Raw genomic sequence first — 15599 nt, forward strand, 5'->3', positions numbered from 1 at the left:
CATGCCACAGACCCATAAATATTTGTTACATGTGGCACAGTTCAGATATCATAATGACTGCCAGGTTATTTCATTCTACACTGAAATCACTACCTCCCATCCCCCACCCCCGATCATTCATGTATGGAAATGGATGTAGTAAGTTAAGTTTATCTCTGGCCAACCTTGAGAGATCAATTACATCAATATTTGTTACATTAGCTGCTATACACGGTTTTAAAGTAGATTAGACCAGAGCCGACATGACACAGTTGAATGTAGGATATATATCAATTGGCTCTATTAAGTCTCGCCGTACACATTGTCCCACTGCACGGGCGATGAAGAGCACGTATAGCTTGACAGCCAGAGATGTTCATGATAGGCTGTTTGTGGATGGCGCGATGTTTTAGCCAACCAGCGTCCATCGCCCAATCTAGCGCTCTCTCTGAGTTCACATCTCTATCCATGAATTCTCTCCCGAGGTGGAAAAAAAAAAACCATACTGACCCAGCTGTTTACGAGAACTCGGGGAAACACACATCACGCACTGTCGCACAATCCTGTGGCCACCCTCTCTGTCAGATTCTATTCCCAACCATCGGAGGGCTGGGAATTATTCGGTGTGTGTTCACGTTTCTTTACTCGAGCGAGATGAGCAAACATCATTTGACATTGCTCTTCATTGACGACTTTGGCATGTTCATGTAGACGTTGCTCAGCTTGTTTTTGATGCTGATGAGTGGTTTCTGCGGTATGAAGCTCTTGGTGTCTTTGACGTCGATATAAGCTGACACCCGATTGGTGTCGCCCTCTGTGACTTCCGATATGACCTCCTTGGGGGTCAAGTACGCCGTGTCCATTGTCTTTGCCTTGTCCACGTCTGTCATGGGGAATTTATTTCGTCCCTGGGTGGACAAGGTCTGTGTGCGCGGCTGCTGCGTGTTGTCCCTGGACAGCTGAAGGTTGTTGGGCTTGAGGCCTGGCTTGGGTCTCAGGTTGGGGGCGCCGCAGCGGGGCACTTTGTAGTAGTGGTGGGCGTGGGCTGGGAGGGACCTGCCGGGGCCAACCACATTGCAGGGGTCGGAGTAGCAATTCTGGAGTTGGGTGGCAACTGGTGGCTTGGGAGGGGATCTGGTAGGTGGCTCCGATTGGGTGGAACTCTGATTTAAACATTAGAAGAGAGAGAGAATTACAAGAGTGGTGACATATATTTTACCGTCACAATAATACTGTCTGGTACATGTAGTCCTGTATATACTATGAGGCAGCATTTTGAATGAAGAACACTGTAAAACACAACATTCATTTAGAATCATTGAAAGTTGTTAAAACGTGAAAAAAAAGCCTGAAAACACAAATACTGATAGATCCGGATACATTCCACCTAGTTCTGTATTGTATGTATATGAATCATTATGCAATCTGTGTATCATTACTTTCCAAAGAAGTTTGATAGTAAGCCTTTCTCTGTGTATCTGTGTGAGCATATGAATGTGCAAACTCATGATTTCAGCCAGTTATATCAATAAAGTGTTGATGACCCGCTTTCCCCTCTCATGCAGTCAATGGGATGAGTGAACATGACTGAGGCAAAACAATGCCATCGACTTTGTGTGATGAAGAGGTGATAAGACCCCCTGCGCTGACTGTGCACCGGCAGATGGGGGGCTCCCGCGAAGTACGGACAGTGACTTTGCCCCATCCGCGAGGGCAGTCTTCAACGAATGCCTTCCTGTCGTCTGAGGTGTACCACATGACACAACAAAATGTCCCCACTAATTATGTCATAATTTGTCATAACCTCTGTGGGAATGATTAGCCAGTAAAAAGCAGTATCAGTGAAGAAAAAAAAAAGCAACAGATATCTATCTTTCCTGAACACTATTTATACAATAATTACTGAGTCTGTGCTTAATGGTAAGGTAAAATTTGAAAGTCACTAAGTTTTGTTGCCATGATGTCTTATGGTCATAATAGTGTGGAATTAAAGTGTCAATGACTTTTCTTCCTGTGTCCCAATTCTTGTCATCCCCTCCCCCACCCCACCCCCACCCCATCCTTCCGATCAAAACAAGATGACAGTTGAAGTCAAAAGCTGTTGAGGGAGGAAATGTATACAAAATGAGCATCTGTCTCAAATATCTCAAATCAATTGTTCTATCTAAGCATTGAAATTGAGTAAGAGTGAGATGACCGAAGGTAAGGCATATGTACAGAGAATTAGTCTGAAGCCTCAGACTTCATCTGATTCTAGCCCAAAATGATGGTGAGGAATGCATCATAAATGGACTGAAGAATAGACTATATAAAGGACAAATGTTAAGAAGATAACAAATATGTGAGCCTGCAAAAAGGTGAATCTTTAAATGGGCAGAGGAAGGAGAAAGTAAACTGGTTGCATAATTTAAAGTGATAACATCTTCAACTTCGTACAATTTCTGGTGTTTTCAACAGCGAAGTTAAGGATTCAAGTCCATTGCTGCAGCCATAGATTACATATGAGTGTCCCTGCATGAGAAACTGAGGGCAAAGTTGAAAAAAAAAATAATTGATTTCTTGTCCCAGCCAAAATTATCTATGGCCACCACAACAGTAAGTTGTGTTTTTTTTTAAATGATAAAAAAGAGAATTTTTAATTGATTTTTGCTGTTTCAAGCCGATGAACTTCAAACACACACAGCTTATATACATATAGTATGAATTATAATGAATGTGTAAAGACATATGGCAGGGTACAAATGGAAGCCTTGCCGAAAAGAAAATATATCTGTCGTCTTTAGGGGAAAATTGTTGCTTTTGGGAAAGAAAAAAAAAATGAAGTGCCCTCATCCTCAACTAATAATTTTGTTTTACTTGGACTCATTCCTGCTGCTTCTACTGACCAAGGTGTGCATTTAAAATACCCAGTAAAGGAATGGTCAGCAGGAAGCAAAACATTATCATGATTTGAGTTTGCAAATGTGCACCAGAAAATAACCACCTGGCTAGAACCTTTTTCAGGAGGTGAAATGAATTCACTGATATGTCTGAGTGTGCATGTGTGTGTGTGTGGGGGGGGGGGGGGTGTAGATGGTAAGCAAGTTGAACACCTGGATAATGTGAAAAGACACCATACCATATCAATACCAAATATTTCTATTAATATCACTGTTATGCTCTATGATGTCACTGACTGATGAAAAGATATGCAGATTCCAGGAATGATGATGTTGATTCATGAATATAATCATATTCTAGAAAGGTCATGAAGAATTTTTCATTCTAACCTTACAGCTGAAGGAAAACTTGCAAGTTGATGTAAATGAGCCAAAATTAGATGCATTGTGGCATCATGATGCAATTTCAAACCAAGCTTTAATAGAAATCTAGCTGTGGATTTGGGTATGTGGTGCACGTGATCGAGTTATCATCCCTAATCATGAATTATTGGGTGCCTGGCTGAGATCAGTAAGCTCTGTTTCGGATACCTGACAGACACAATTTGATGAGTAACTTGTACATCCAAAGTGAATATCCTCATCTAGTTTTTGTCACCTGACTTTATCACCTGACAGATCTCCCTGTGTCTGATGCTAGGCTAGATTGAAACATGGGTGTCATGTGATCACCACCTGACAGTTATCACCTGAATAATCTCTTTGTCTGACACAAATCCTCACAATGGAGATGATTATCAGTTTACGGCATGACTACAAGTGTATCAATGATCGTCTAGAACAGCCTTACATATCATACTTTCTGGGCCAGTCGATGACTGGATAGATATAATAGTTCTACAAGAATTTGTGATGTCACAATAGCACAATGTAGAAACACAGAAGAATGTCACAAATTTTGTACCAGAAATAACACATGCCCTTAACTTGTCACAAGGATTTTAATGGAGAGGGCAGCACATGAAAGCAACCAAAGCTTTCAAAAGAAATTCATGTCCTTTGATAGGATTGTGTGATTTTCCTACATTTTTTCTGAGTGTTTCATATCAATCACATAATCTGCATTCAATAATTTGGGAACACACTCCCTTTAAAGGTAGAGTTAATTAGAAGAAATGGAGTCTTGTTCCAGATCCTCTTTTGGCTACATATATGTCATCCTACTTGTGTACCACCTCTCCACCGATTTGAAGATTATTTACTTTTTCCATAACCCTAACTGACCTTCACAATTCTTTCATCGTGGGCTTCCCAGGGTCAATGCGGAAACAATCTCTTTGATTTTTTTTTTTTTGCCCGTCCTTGCAGTTTTCCTGGATTCTTTTGACTTCATCCTGAGAGAGTAGAGGACAGCTGTTATCAATCTTCACTCACACCATACCGCCCCTGGGTCCTATGGACAGCCTCATATCCAGGAGGTGATACATCCTGCAACTCAACCTAAGCTCTGCAATGTATGATTTTACCCATATTAATAGGATTTCACTCTTTAAGAAAAAAAAAAATTACAAGTGTGCATTTCCTTCTGTGAGTTTTTACGAGATATGTTTAGGCAAACATTTCTATCTTGTATCTTCTGTATGATGCATATGGCTTAATCTCTCGATGTCCTGGAAAGATGAAATTTGCATTTACTTTACTATCCATATATAAATGTTTGAAAGGAAACCTACCTTTCCTTTAACAGAATGTAAGGCTGTCTTACCTGAGAAACAGTTGATATGAGTGGTATATGTCTTTTATCCAGGGTTGATTTCATATTGTATTTCATGGGGAGAGTATTGTCGTTACCCGGAGACGACCCAAGAACGAGTTCCACATTGTAGGCCTGACTCCGGGCCTTTGAGCGGGCTCTGCAAATAGAAAATTACCATGAGGAAACAGAATAATTGTGTTGCCTTCAACCAAATCAAACTCATTACTGGGCAGTCTCACTGATGTCTTTTTTTCCAAAAAAAAGTTTAAAAATAGCTAGTGTGAATGAACACTTTGATATGATCACTGGTATTTCTAGGATCAACTGGGAGTCAGGATGAAATTGAGTTTAATTCAAAGTTGTCGATGGGAAGTCCCTTCATTACAGGTTGCGGTAAAGACTTTTTGGCCTATGCTTGGACACCTCTGCTCTGTCAATATTGCGGGGAAAAAACTGAAACCCTGTAAGCATAACCACAACCTTTGTATTTCCCAAGAAATATTTCTGCAAACTCCATCCTATAAATGACAAAATAGGGGATCACATATTTGCATGTGCATCCCTCACACTGTGGAAAAAAAACAAGACCTCCTATTATACTTATCGGAATTTTTTGCCACAAACCACTTTCAATTCATAATATTCAAAAGCACATCCTTATACATAGATATCTGTCATTTAAGAGCAACTACAATGCAACAGAATATCTGTTATTTAAGTTTCTGAACTTAAGAAAGCTGGTCTATCAGTAGTTAATTTTTCATTGTCTATGTTGGATTGAGGAGTCTGTACACAGACCATCAAAACATTCTTACTTTTACTGGTGCCCCCATGGGATATGATAAGTGAAAGTGTTATACGCATCCCTTCTCTTACCTTCGCCAGTAACAAAGCAGGGCAGTTATAACGAGTACTAGAAAGAGTGGAGCCAGGATGCCAGCCGTTGCTGCGGTGACCGTCTGCATGTTGATGCCTTTTGTGATCCGCTTGTCAGTGAACTGGCATCGATTGCCCGCAAATCCAATCTGACATCTATAATACGAAGACAAAGAACAAGGAAATATTTTTAAACATGTATTACATATATCTACACATCTGTTTAAACATTACAAGATTCATGGTTATTTCTATACAGTAAATCATGATGCAGGTTCATCACAAATTGAGACAAATTGTTAAACCACTAAGAGATATCCATTTATGCAGTATAAACACAGTACTGTGATACAATGCATAGATTTTTCGACTCCTAACTCTGTAAAATACTGCTCTCAATCTCGACTGGATAAGATCTATTATTAGCACTGCGAAGTGATAGTTCTTGGAGGATTAATCAAGGGAGTTTGAGTTTGACACCTGTCCTTGGACAAAGTATACTCCCAAACTAGTAGTATCCCTTTTGCCCAAGGTATTGAAATAGGTACTTGCACAATTAAAAGCAGTATATGATCTGAAAGAACGCCGAGTGCAAAATACTGAACATGCTATCCATGGTCAATGACACCACATTAAAGGCAACCGATCGCCATCCCTAATGGTACGTAAACTCCGAACGACCGAAGTTTGTGCATGCAATTGCGCAATGCTACCACTGAGACAAGTGTGTGTGTGTGCGTGTGTGTGTACGCATCATACACAAATATTGTCACCGCGAGCTGCGGTGATTGGAGGAGAAAGGCCAGAAGACGCGTGGCTCTTTTGGCCAGCTCTCTTCATGCGCATGCGCACTGAGAGTGTGCGTCCATTCGGAAGCTCTCGTGGCTCGCTGGGACAGCCATTTTGGGTTAGGAGATGGGCACAGGGAGCTTTCTTGTAGCCTACCGTATTTTCGCTGACCCATTGAGCCAGCGCTATTCTCATTCGGGGGTCACTACATTTGATACAGAATGGGGGAGGCAGCGTGTTGTGTTCGTCTCCGTGCCGCACAAACCACTCGCCACGACTGAGTGTCTTTAACATCATCTTTATTTCATGTCAGCCATGATACCTGCGTCACTCCTTAGCGAACAGGAGAGAAGGAACAAACAAGATTATTCAGATTTTGACAAACTTAGGATATGTTTTGAATAACACAGGCACAACTAGAGGCCTGCAATGCTTCAATTTTTTCTTCCTGACGTGTGAACTTTCATCAAAGTCTACTGCCATCTTGACCATGAAAATATTTGGGGGGGGGGGGGGGCAATGCCATTTCAGGATAAGACCTGTAATATATCAGTTTTTCTTCCTCTTCATGTTTTCTTCAAAGACCATCCCCACTTTGACCTTGATGTTGTTAACTGTCGGAAGTTGACTGCAAGGCAAAGGCTTCTATGAGATGTGCAGTAGCAAAACATAACCGCGACTATCATACAGAAATAAACTTGGCATCAGTTGGAATAGCCATTGCCTGGTTATCTTCTCCCTGCGTTTGCTTTCAAGGGCACAACAGGACATTATCATTAAAAGAAACAAAGAATTAACCAGTTCCTTCCTTAAGCGTCTTGAAGATCAGTGCAAACAATTCAGGAGAACGATGGGTTATTCAAGGCATCTTTTCTTTTATTGACGAACCAGGGGCCTGGCCATTTTAATTTTGTTCAAGTCTATAAACACATCCTGCATATTCTTAGAAATGTTATATTGTAATGTCTAAACATGAAACTAAGTGGAAATGTTGAGTCTTACAAAAAGACTACATGAGGAGGATGAAGGCTTAAACTTTGAAGTTCCTATGATTATGAAAGAGAGACAGCATCTATGGCTCTTACTAGTTATTCAAAGAGCAATTTTTAATACCAAACCAGAGACAAAAACAAAACACACGCCCAAGTTACTAATTATGGGTCATATAAAGTCTTATGTCTAGGAAAAACATAGCGTGATAAAAGGCAGGTTGTGAGATCATCGAAAAGAAGGGTGAAACAGTTTATGCAAGAGAATAAAAACATCATCGCCCCACTTACAAACAAACAACTAATGGTGATCTCACTGTAAAGCTACCATGTCAAGAATCCCACAGGAAGATTTCTGGTAGCATACTGGAAGTTGAATTAGATACCATATGTGGTGTTAGATTTAGGAGTTTCTCAGTCAAATTCACTGACCTGAGGCGGTTTAATTTACTTTTATTTCCCTGGGGTATAAACCCATGAGTGATATCACAGAAAAAAAAAGAAAAGCCAACAGAGGACAGTACACTTGCAGGGTATAGTTAAAGCAAGATTAAAGCATGGAGGTAGAACTATACTTTCTACCTCCATGATTAAAGTAAGGGTTTTGCTCATCTGTTTTGTATTCTCTTCAAATCAAAGGCATGAACTAAGTATAGGAAACTATGATCAAAGACGTATAGCTTCAAACATTGTAAACTTATTAATGGGATCAGCCTCCAAAGGCCAATGGCCTACTGCTGATTTCCACCACTATTACTCACATTGTTATGTCAATATCCATCACACACTTTTCAACTATGACTATGTACTTACCTGAAATAATTTTGGTATGTATATACTGTATATGATGTATATATATACTGTATATTTTAATTGATTGTCTCTCTGTATGTTCTTCACTGAATTTGAGGAAATAAACTTGAATTGAATTGGATGACAATGAGGCACAAGGTGGGCAGTAGAGCCATATAAAACTAGAAGCATTTGTGGCATGAACTTTTGCCAACTGGAGCCGACGACCTTGTCTGCATCACCAAACTTTCGCGAAATGTCAACCATGAAAATATTTACAAGTATACTACATATCCTGGATTGCATAGAGAAAAACTGCCACATGCATTTTACTTTCCAGAATCATGGCTTCTCTTGAAATTTGCAAGAGTTGTTCAGTACAAGTTTCAAGATGAGCCTTGTGTATTCTCACTGAGTTGTGGACACTTGAAATAACCTCAGCTAAAATATTCCTTTCATGCTACCAGTGTAAGTGGAACTTGAGTTTGCAGGTGGAGAGGCAAATTTATACTTTGTTCCAAAGATTGGTGAAAGAATTGATATGATTTTATAATTTTGCTTCATGTCAAGAATGTGAGTTTAACAAGCAAAAAATCCCTATTTTTTAGTGAATAAGAAAAATTAGCAAGAGAAAAAAGAACACAAATAGGAAAACTACAGTCAACCTTGCCTAAGTTGAATCTATTCGGACTGAAGAAATAGCTTCGACATACAAAAAACTTGACATATGAGTGATTAAAATCAATAGAATATAAAAAGAAGAGGACTTGAAAATACCTTTGACTTAGGCTATTATTTGACTTATGCAAGCAAGGTTAATTGTACGTACACTGTACTGTCAGTCATTAAAAATTGTCCTATCAACTCAGAAATGATCAATTTCTGTAACAAGTTTAATCATTTACGAAAAAAAAAAAGATGCACAGGCGCTCTTCTCTCTCTCTGCTCTCTTTTTTAAAAAAGATGAAACAAGTTATTCCAGATCGAAGCCTGTTTCCTTTTCTCTTACATGGGGGATTCATTTTTGAGCTGTTTGAAATATTTATAGCACACTTTTGTTTCAAATTGATATGTGTATTAACCATGCATCGGGATATTGAGGCCAAAAAAAGAAAAAAGAAAAAATGAAAATAAGGGGAAAAAATGGTGGCCCCCTCGCTTGTGCGATCTTTGAAACAGCGCAACGAGGACATGTACTGACACCCATCTGAAACAAGGCTGAGGAAATTAAACCTGACATGGGGGTTACATCATCGTGGGTCAAACATAGTCGAGGAAGTTTTTCAGTTTTTGCCTCGATCTTGCCTATCAAAGAGGGGAGCCGGCTTGCCTAGACTACAAACATCACCATGTAATTGGAGATCTCAATGACGATTACCAGGGCAATGTATGATAACAAATATCACATGGCTCAAGACAACATTTTGAGTACAGTATAAACGCTGGTAAGACGGCATCTTAACAGTTGGTGATGTCTTGATGCAGGAAGGTGATTAGGGTATCTATAAGAGCTTTTATGTGATATTGTATATAATGTTTGCAGCTAATCATTAAAATTTCACCAAGCTTTCTGACAGTGAATTAAAGATGCACGCTCCTACAAATATCCATGCTTTCACTAGCGAAAAACTGAATGAATAAACAATGAATTGTGAACAGTTTCAATGCCCGTTTTAGGACTAAGGCTTAATCCACATGTTTGAACTTTCAAAACTGTTACTGCTATGGCTCCTAGCTACAGTAATCTAAACATACATAGAGGTATTCTTCGTTGAAATTTAGGTATCATATGGTATCATATGGTGACATATTTGTCCACTGTAATTCAGGCTAGCTTTATTGAAGCAAAACACTTAATAGGCTGTAACATGGCATTTTATAGTACCAGAATCTTTTCTCGAGTACAAATTTTGACAAATATACAAAATTTGACAGCGTAATGTGTGCCGTATAGTGTGCAGAGACCCTGCAAATTACAATGCCTTTTCCCTCTCTGATTAACACGCAATTTGTGACCCGCTACAACAAAATGATCCTAAAGTCGGGCGAGGTCAATTATTTGAAAATTGCATGGCATAATTTCCTAATCTTTCTCCTTTAAATTGATATATAACACATCTTATAAAAATAATCGGCTGCGGAGATATCGATGTTTAAAAGAGAGCATGTCGAGACGTCTGGGAAATCACTGTTTCGAGAAAAGCACCCTAAAAGTTTTCCTTGCGACGCAATCGCGATCAAGGGACACGCAAGTCAGTTTTCACCTCCGGACAATAGAAGGCAAGCCCTAGCAATTCCCGAAATGCTCATTCAAGCACAGCGTCGCCGGTCTCCTCATAGACCAATCAGTGACCAGGATGCCAGGAGAAGCGGCTGGGCATAGCGCACCCTGCCTGCACGCACCAGTCAACTGGGCAGTGGGCAGTCGACTGGGCTTCACGCTTTGGTTAGCGGCAAGCAGCAAACTGACCGATGAGATCACTCTGGTCGTTGTTAGGGGCGGAGCCTATCTGTGGCGCTCAATCCAAATTTTGGAACCAGTTTCTGCTTCGTTGAAATGCCAAAAAACATGGCCCAGAAAAACGCTATTTTTTGGTCTTTCCTTTCACCATTTTGCTTCAAAATTTTGACAGATGATAGAAGATATGTCAGACTACAATAATATGTCAAAATAAGAAAATCATAAGTTTTGACCAATTTTGATGCTCTGACTTCAAACTCGATTTTCACGGCTTCGACTGTGCGCGACTTTAGGACCCTTTTTTTTTGTTGTAGCGGGTCACATTTATATTGAGATGACTTTTATATCATGATGATGTTGAAGGCATAAGAAAGACGAAGCTCTATGATACTGGCCAGGATTATTTGAAACTCATAGTTTAAACCCTGAAAGAGAAATATGAAATTTGACCCTATTCAATTAATGTCTTTTTGTTTATTACCCCTAATCTTTTTTTTTAATAAGATTTATACAGAAAGTGATCCTCTTAACTTGTTGAGGACAAGTTCCGAGTATACTCTGGCAAGTGTCTCTGGAAAATGTGTGTTGTAGCAAAATCAGTCCATCCTCAACGGGTGATATGTGATATGACTTCTTCACATCCAAACAGGACTGACTGAAATTGCTCTTTTGAAACGGAGACAGAAACATATGACCCTATCCTCTTTCCCTCTCTTGGTTTTTCTTCTTCTTCTTCTTCTTTTTTTTATGGTGTTTCTCCTTCTTTTTTTTATGGTGTTTCTCCTTCTTTTCTTTTTATGGTGTTTCTCTTCCAGCAGAAAATGTGAGTATGAGTCAGGGGCAGAGCATGGGACCACTAATGACATCAACTTGAGGGAGGGAGGATGGGGGAGAGAGAGCGTGGGGGGGAGGAGGAGGAGGGAAGGAGTCCAGGAGGAGTGGGCGTCTCCCCATTCTCTTTATGGAGCAAGGGATCAGTGCTGGGGGCTTTGTCCACTTGCTCCACGTCACGTTGGGGGGGGGGGGGGGAGGATGGAAGAGGATGGAGGAGGAGGAGGAGGAGGAGGAGGAGGAGGGGGAGGGGAGGGAGGCACAACACAAATAGGATCAAAGCCACATCCTGCCACACTGCTCTGAGCAGAAAGAAACGGCTTTACATCTATTTTTAGAATTCTCAAGAGTTTACAATTTATGACAAAAGCACCTGTCACTGAACCCTACAAACTTTCAAGCTAAACATCCTATTCACACTCATCTGATACTAACAATTTCTGAAAATTCATATGCGCAATTCAACACACACACACAAATTACTAGGTAATTCTTGTGCGCAGACAAAAAAAAAAAAAAAAGATTGTAAACTCTCACAATATGCATGGCAATGGTGATGGCATGGCAAAACTGGTCTGGCTTCCTTTTTTTTTTTGTTGCTATGTATAAGTCTTTCAACGCTTTGCCCCATGTGGCATCTGATGTATTGATGGCATTTGAATAGACAACAACTTCTTTTCAAAAATCTCACAATGCAATTTATCACACTCTTTGTTTTTTAAGTCTGTGGCACACTTGGGTGCCCTGTGTCATTGTTCAGGCAGGCAGAGGCGGGAGATTCAGAGCCCTTCATATGTGCAACCAAGTGTTCGTTATACATGAATGTTGGCAATTATAGAACTTAATTTCCTCATCACAATGCAAAGACCATAACTTCTATCTGTGAATGCATCTGAAGTCTGGTGAGGACTACTTTAATTACAATCTAACTCTCCTGGTCTTTCATACACGACATGGAAAATCTAGTGTAAAATCTATGCATGAATTTTCTGTGAAGATATTTCATTTTGATGGTAGATTTCATTCCTGCCTGTAGATTTAATGTTCAATGGTAGCAGATGAAATCCATGTAAGTTTTGCAGTGACATTGGAGAGATAGACGATGTAGTATGTTTTTGTGTGTGTCATTTCAGTCACAGTTTGTATCAATGGTCCTGCATATGATAAATAGATATGTGACGACTAATCTTTCCTTTTAAGAATTTGGTATAAATGAGCACAGATAACTCTTTCATACAATCACTTATGTTTCATTAATGGTGGACTAGAAACCCCTACATCTTCAAGGTCAATCTGTCATTTTTCTTTACTTTTTTCCTTTAAATATTCATACATTTTGTTTTCATTTCATTTCAATTTCAGTGTGCCTCTATTCAAATCTTTTTTTCAATGAAAATTTGTAGACTCTACTCAGCAAAGTTATCTACAGGAATGTGGGGGAGACGTGATATTGTGAAGATTACATAATCATGACAGTGCAGTCACCTATAAAGTTCACCCTGCCATGATGTACAATGTGAGTCCGCTGAGACCATGAAGCTGAGACCATGAACCTGAATTGCTTTCCACATTATGAGCCACGTGAGAAGGTTCAGCAACATTGCAACCTAGTTTGATGTTAGGGTCCCTCTGCCTCACGCTCTCAAGAGGTTCCCACACACCAGCCTTGATTGGTTGTAAATTGATGTCTTCTCAGTCAGGGGTGCCCTGGGCATTGAGGTGTGAGGTGACCGACCCTGAACCCACATTTTCTCCGGACCAAGGCTAGGAAGGGTTCATTACTTCATATGGCAGGCAGAACTAGTGCAATAGTGCACTAGCTGGTAGTCTACTTCTTCAGACTTCAATAATTCCATGCCTTCAATAACACAGGGACCACCGAAACAATTCATGTCCTACCAGTGTCGATTAAATTATCTTTCAGGTAGGTTTTGTGCTCATAAATTTATCTCAGCATGAATCAGGAATGTGAATACCAGGTATGCAGTGTATGTAGACATTGGGAAATGGTATTTATTATATCAAAGCTACTATAAACATCATTTTTCTTTGACAGCTTGGTGAAAGATCATAGCCAAGAAGTCCCTACAACACAAATGATGGCATGAAGGTAACACATGACATACAACTGTACCAGTATATGCATGAAAGAATGCACACTGTATTGATATCTCCGGAAACAGGTCGCTGCTAATAAACACTAAGTACCGGAACTTTTGGTGAAAAGGATCATCCTCCCCTGCGGGGCTAGGAGTTCGCCCCATGGCTCCAGTCAGTCAGAAATATTAATTCTGTAGACCGATCATGGTGTCAATGAGACAACTCAATTAGACGCCGCCCTCTAATTTTGGTGGCTGGAGGCTGGGGTGGTCATTGAGAAGGCTGTAGGGAGAGGGGGAAGGGGAGGAGGAATGCTGGAGGAGCGGAGGGATGGGTACTGGAAACCCCCGGCGTTGATCGCCATAATTGATGGCCTTCCTCGCTTGCCGCCACTCTGTCATATTCTGCTAACGAGTCACAAACCTTTATTTGTGCTCGTTATTTCAGTCTACAGTTTTCTATTTTCACTGCCATTTTCTACCTCGTAAAGTGTATAGTCAGATATTTGCTTCCATCCTGGCATTATACTTTCAGGGCATGGCAATCTACTATGAGAACTGTGGTGGCAAAACATTTCCTTCAAAACTCCAGCTGTGTCCTCTCTTGATAAAGTTTTCAAAAACCACTAAACGCAAATGTAAGACAATTCCTTTTTTAATTGTTTCAGGTGGCAAAGTGTGCGTCACAGTTACGGTAATCTTTATCCTGGATAGATCTGACTTTCAAAATGATCAGGGTGGACAATTGCCCTTTACTGGTGGTCAATGGAATGTGGCATAGGGAAGCAAACAAATAAACAAATATAAAAAAATGAGAATGTTACAGGTTGCAAGCTATCATTATCCCATGGTTTATGCATTAAAAGGCAGTTTGAGGTTAATACAGAGGTGTGAATATCATATTAAGGTTGAGAGCCTTTTTTGTATACAGCCAAAAAAAAAAGAAGTCTAAAGATGGCTATACTTACTCGCATGAGGGTTTCTCCAGAGCCTTGAGGTAGGTACATTTTCCTCCATTGAGACAAAAATACTTGTAGGCCAGTGGACAGACCCCAAAGTGACCAGGGGGCCTACGTGGTGTGGCCCCTGGTCCATGAGTAGCATCCCCCAGGTGGCTCCCACCGTGTGGGTCTCGGGTGGTGAAGTGGGAAGCTGGGCGTACGGTGGGCGGAGTTAGGGTACTCCGGACCGGAAACAAGAGGAACGTCATGGCACTGACGGACGCTGTGGCAGCGTCTGTTGTCGTGGAGACGATGCTGGGTGTGGTTGCTTGATGAGGAGTTTGCGAAGAGGTGGTGGCTGATGGAGAATGAACAGTGGGGGTACTGCCAGTCAATGACGAAGTGGCAGAGGAGGGGGAGAATCCGGGTGTTGCTATGGCAAATTCATCCTTGATGGCAGGTGATGGAGAAGGTGGCGAGGAGGATGATGCTCTTTCAGTAAAGATAATGTCAGGTGCACCAATCAGCTCCTGGGGACTGGTCGTCGGTGCTGGAGGCACAAAAATTTTGAAAAGAAATACAAGAAAGATAGGCACAGGTTCTTTGTTTTAATTTCTTGGTAGACCTGTATACAAGGTGCAGCTTACATTTGCAGAATAGCAGAATCTTGCAATTTGAGACATATATCTTTTTTTTTAGCTACAAGATCATATCTCCTTGAAAATGATACAAATTCATAGTTTAATTTTAGAGAATTTAAGGGCTTGTTTATCTCTTCCAATGCTGAATGCACTATCTCACATGTCAACAAGGAAAATTCATTTGAATGATGCAGAGTCTTTCAAGGTAAAACTTGGTCACAAATACTGACATGCTCAAGAAAAAGTCATGTAGTTTTATTTGGTGAATGGAGATGGGAAAAAAACCCATGATGAATCACATTTCCATAATACTCAGGGACACAGACCATTTGCCAATTAATATCAAATTAAGTGGACAAGTACTGTGTCTGCAAGAATTCACTCACTAGCCCACAGAATGGACCTTGCGAAGCAGGTCCACACTCAGACGACGCAAACACAGACTAAGTTTTTCATTCTAGGATCAAGAATATCCCCATTGAAAAAGAGAAAAAAAAAAGAAGAAAAGAAGGTATGTTGAGGGGTGTAAAATGATCACGATAGTTTTTCAAAAAAAAAAAAAAAAA

At 40.4% G+C, this 15599-nt stretch overlaps 1 protein-coding gene across 1 annotated transcript in view; it reads right to left on the reverse strand.

The window, feature by feature from the left end:
* Window positions 1-644: 644 nt before the first annotated feature.
* The window catches only part of LOC139711297 (low-density lipoprotein receptor-related protein 2-like), a 69167-nt gene continuing 54212 nt past the window's right edge, over window positions 645-15599 (reverse strand). Inside the window, exons 13-16 of the mRNA XM_071623202.1 lie at window positions 14420-14942; window positions 5491-5646; window positions 4624-4771; window positions 645-1142 (exon numbers count right to left, since the gene is read on the reverse strand). Of these exons, the coding sequence (XP_071479303.1) occupies window positions 645-1142; window positions 4624-4771; window positions 5491-5646; window positions 14420-14942 (1325 nt within the window). The remainder of the gene's footprint in view (window positions 1143-4623; window positions 4772-5490; window positions 5647-14419; window positions 14943-15599) is intronic.

Source organism: Diadema antillarum, unplaced genomic scaffold, assembly GCF_040938485.1.
Source record: "Diadema antillarum isolate AM-2024a unplaced genomic scaffold, OU_Dant_1.0 seq00001638_RagTag, whole genome shotgun sequence".
Taxonomy (NCBI): domain Eukaryota; kingdom Metazoa; phylum Echinodermata; class Echinoidea; order Diadematoida; family Diadematidae; genus Diadema; species Diadema antillarum.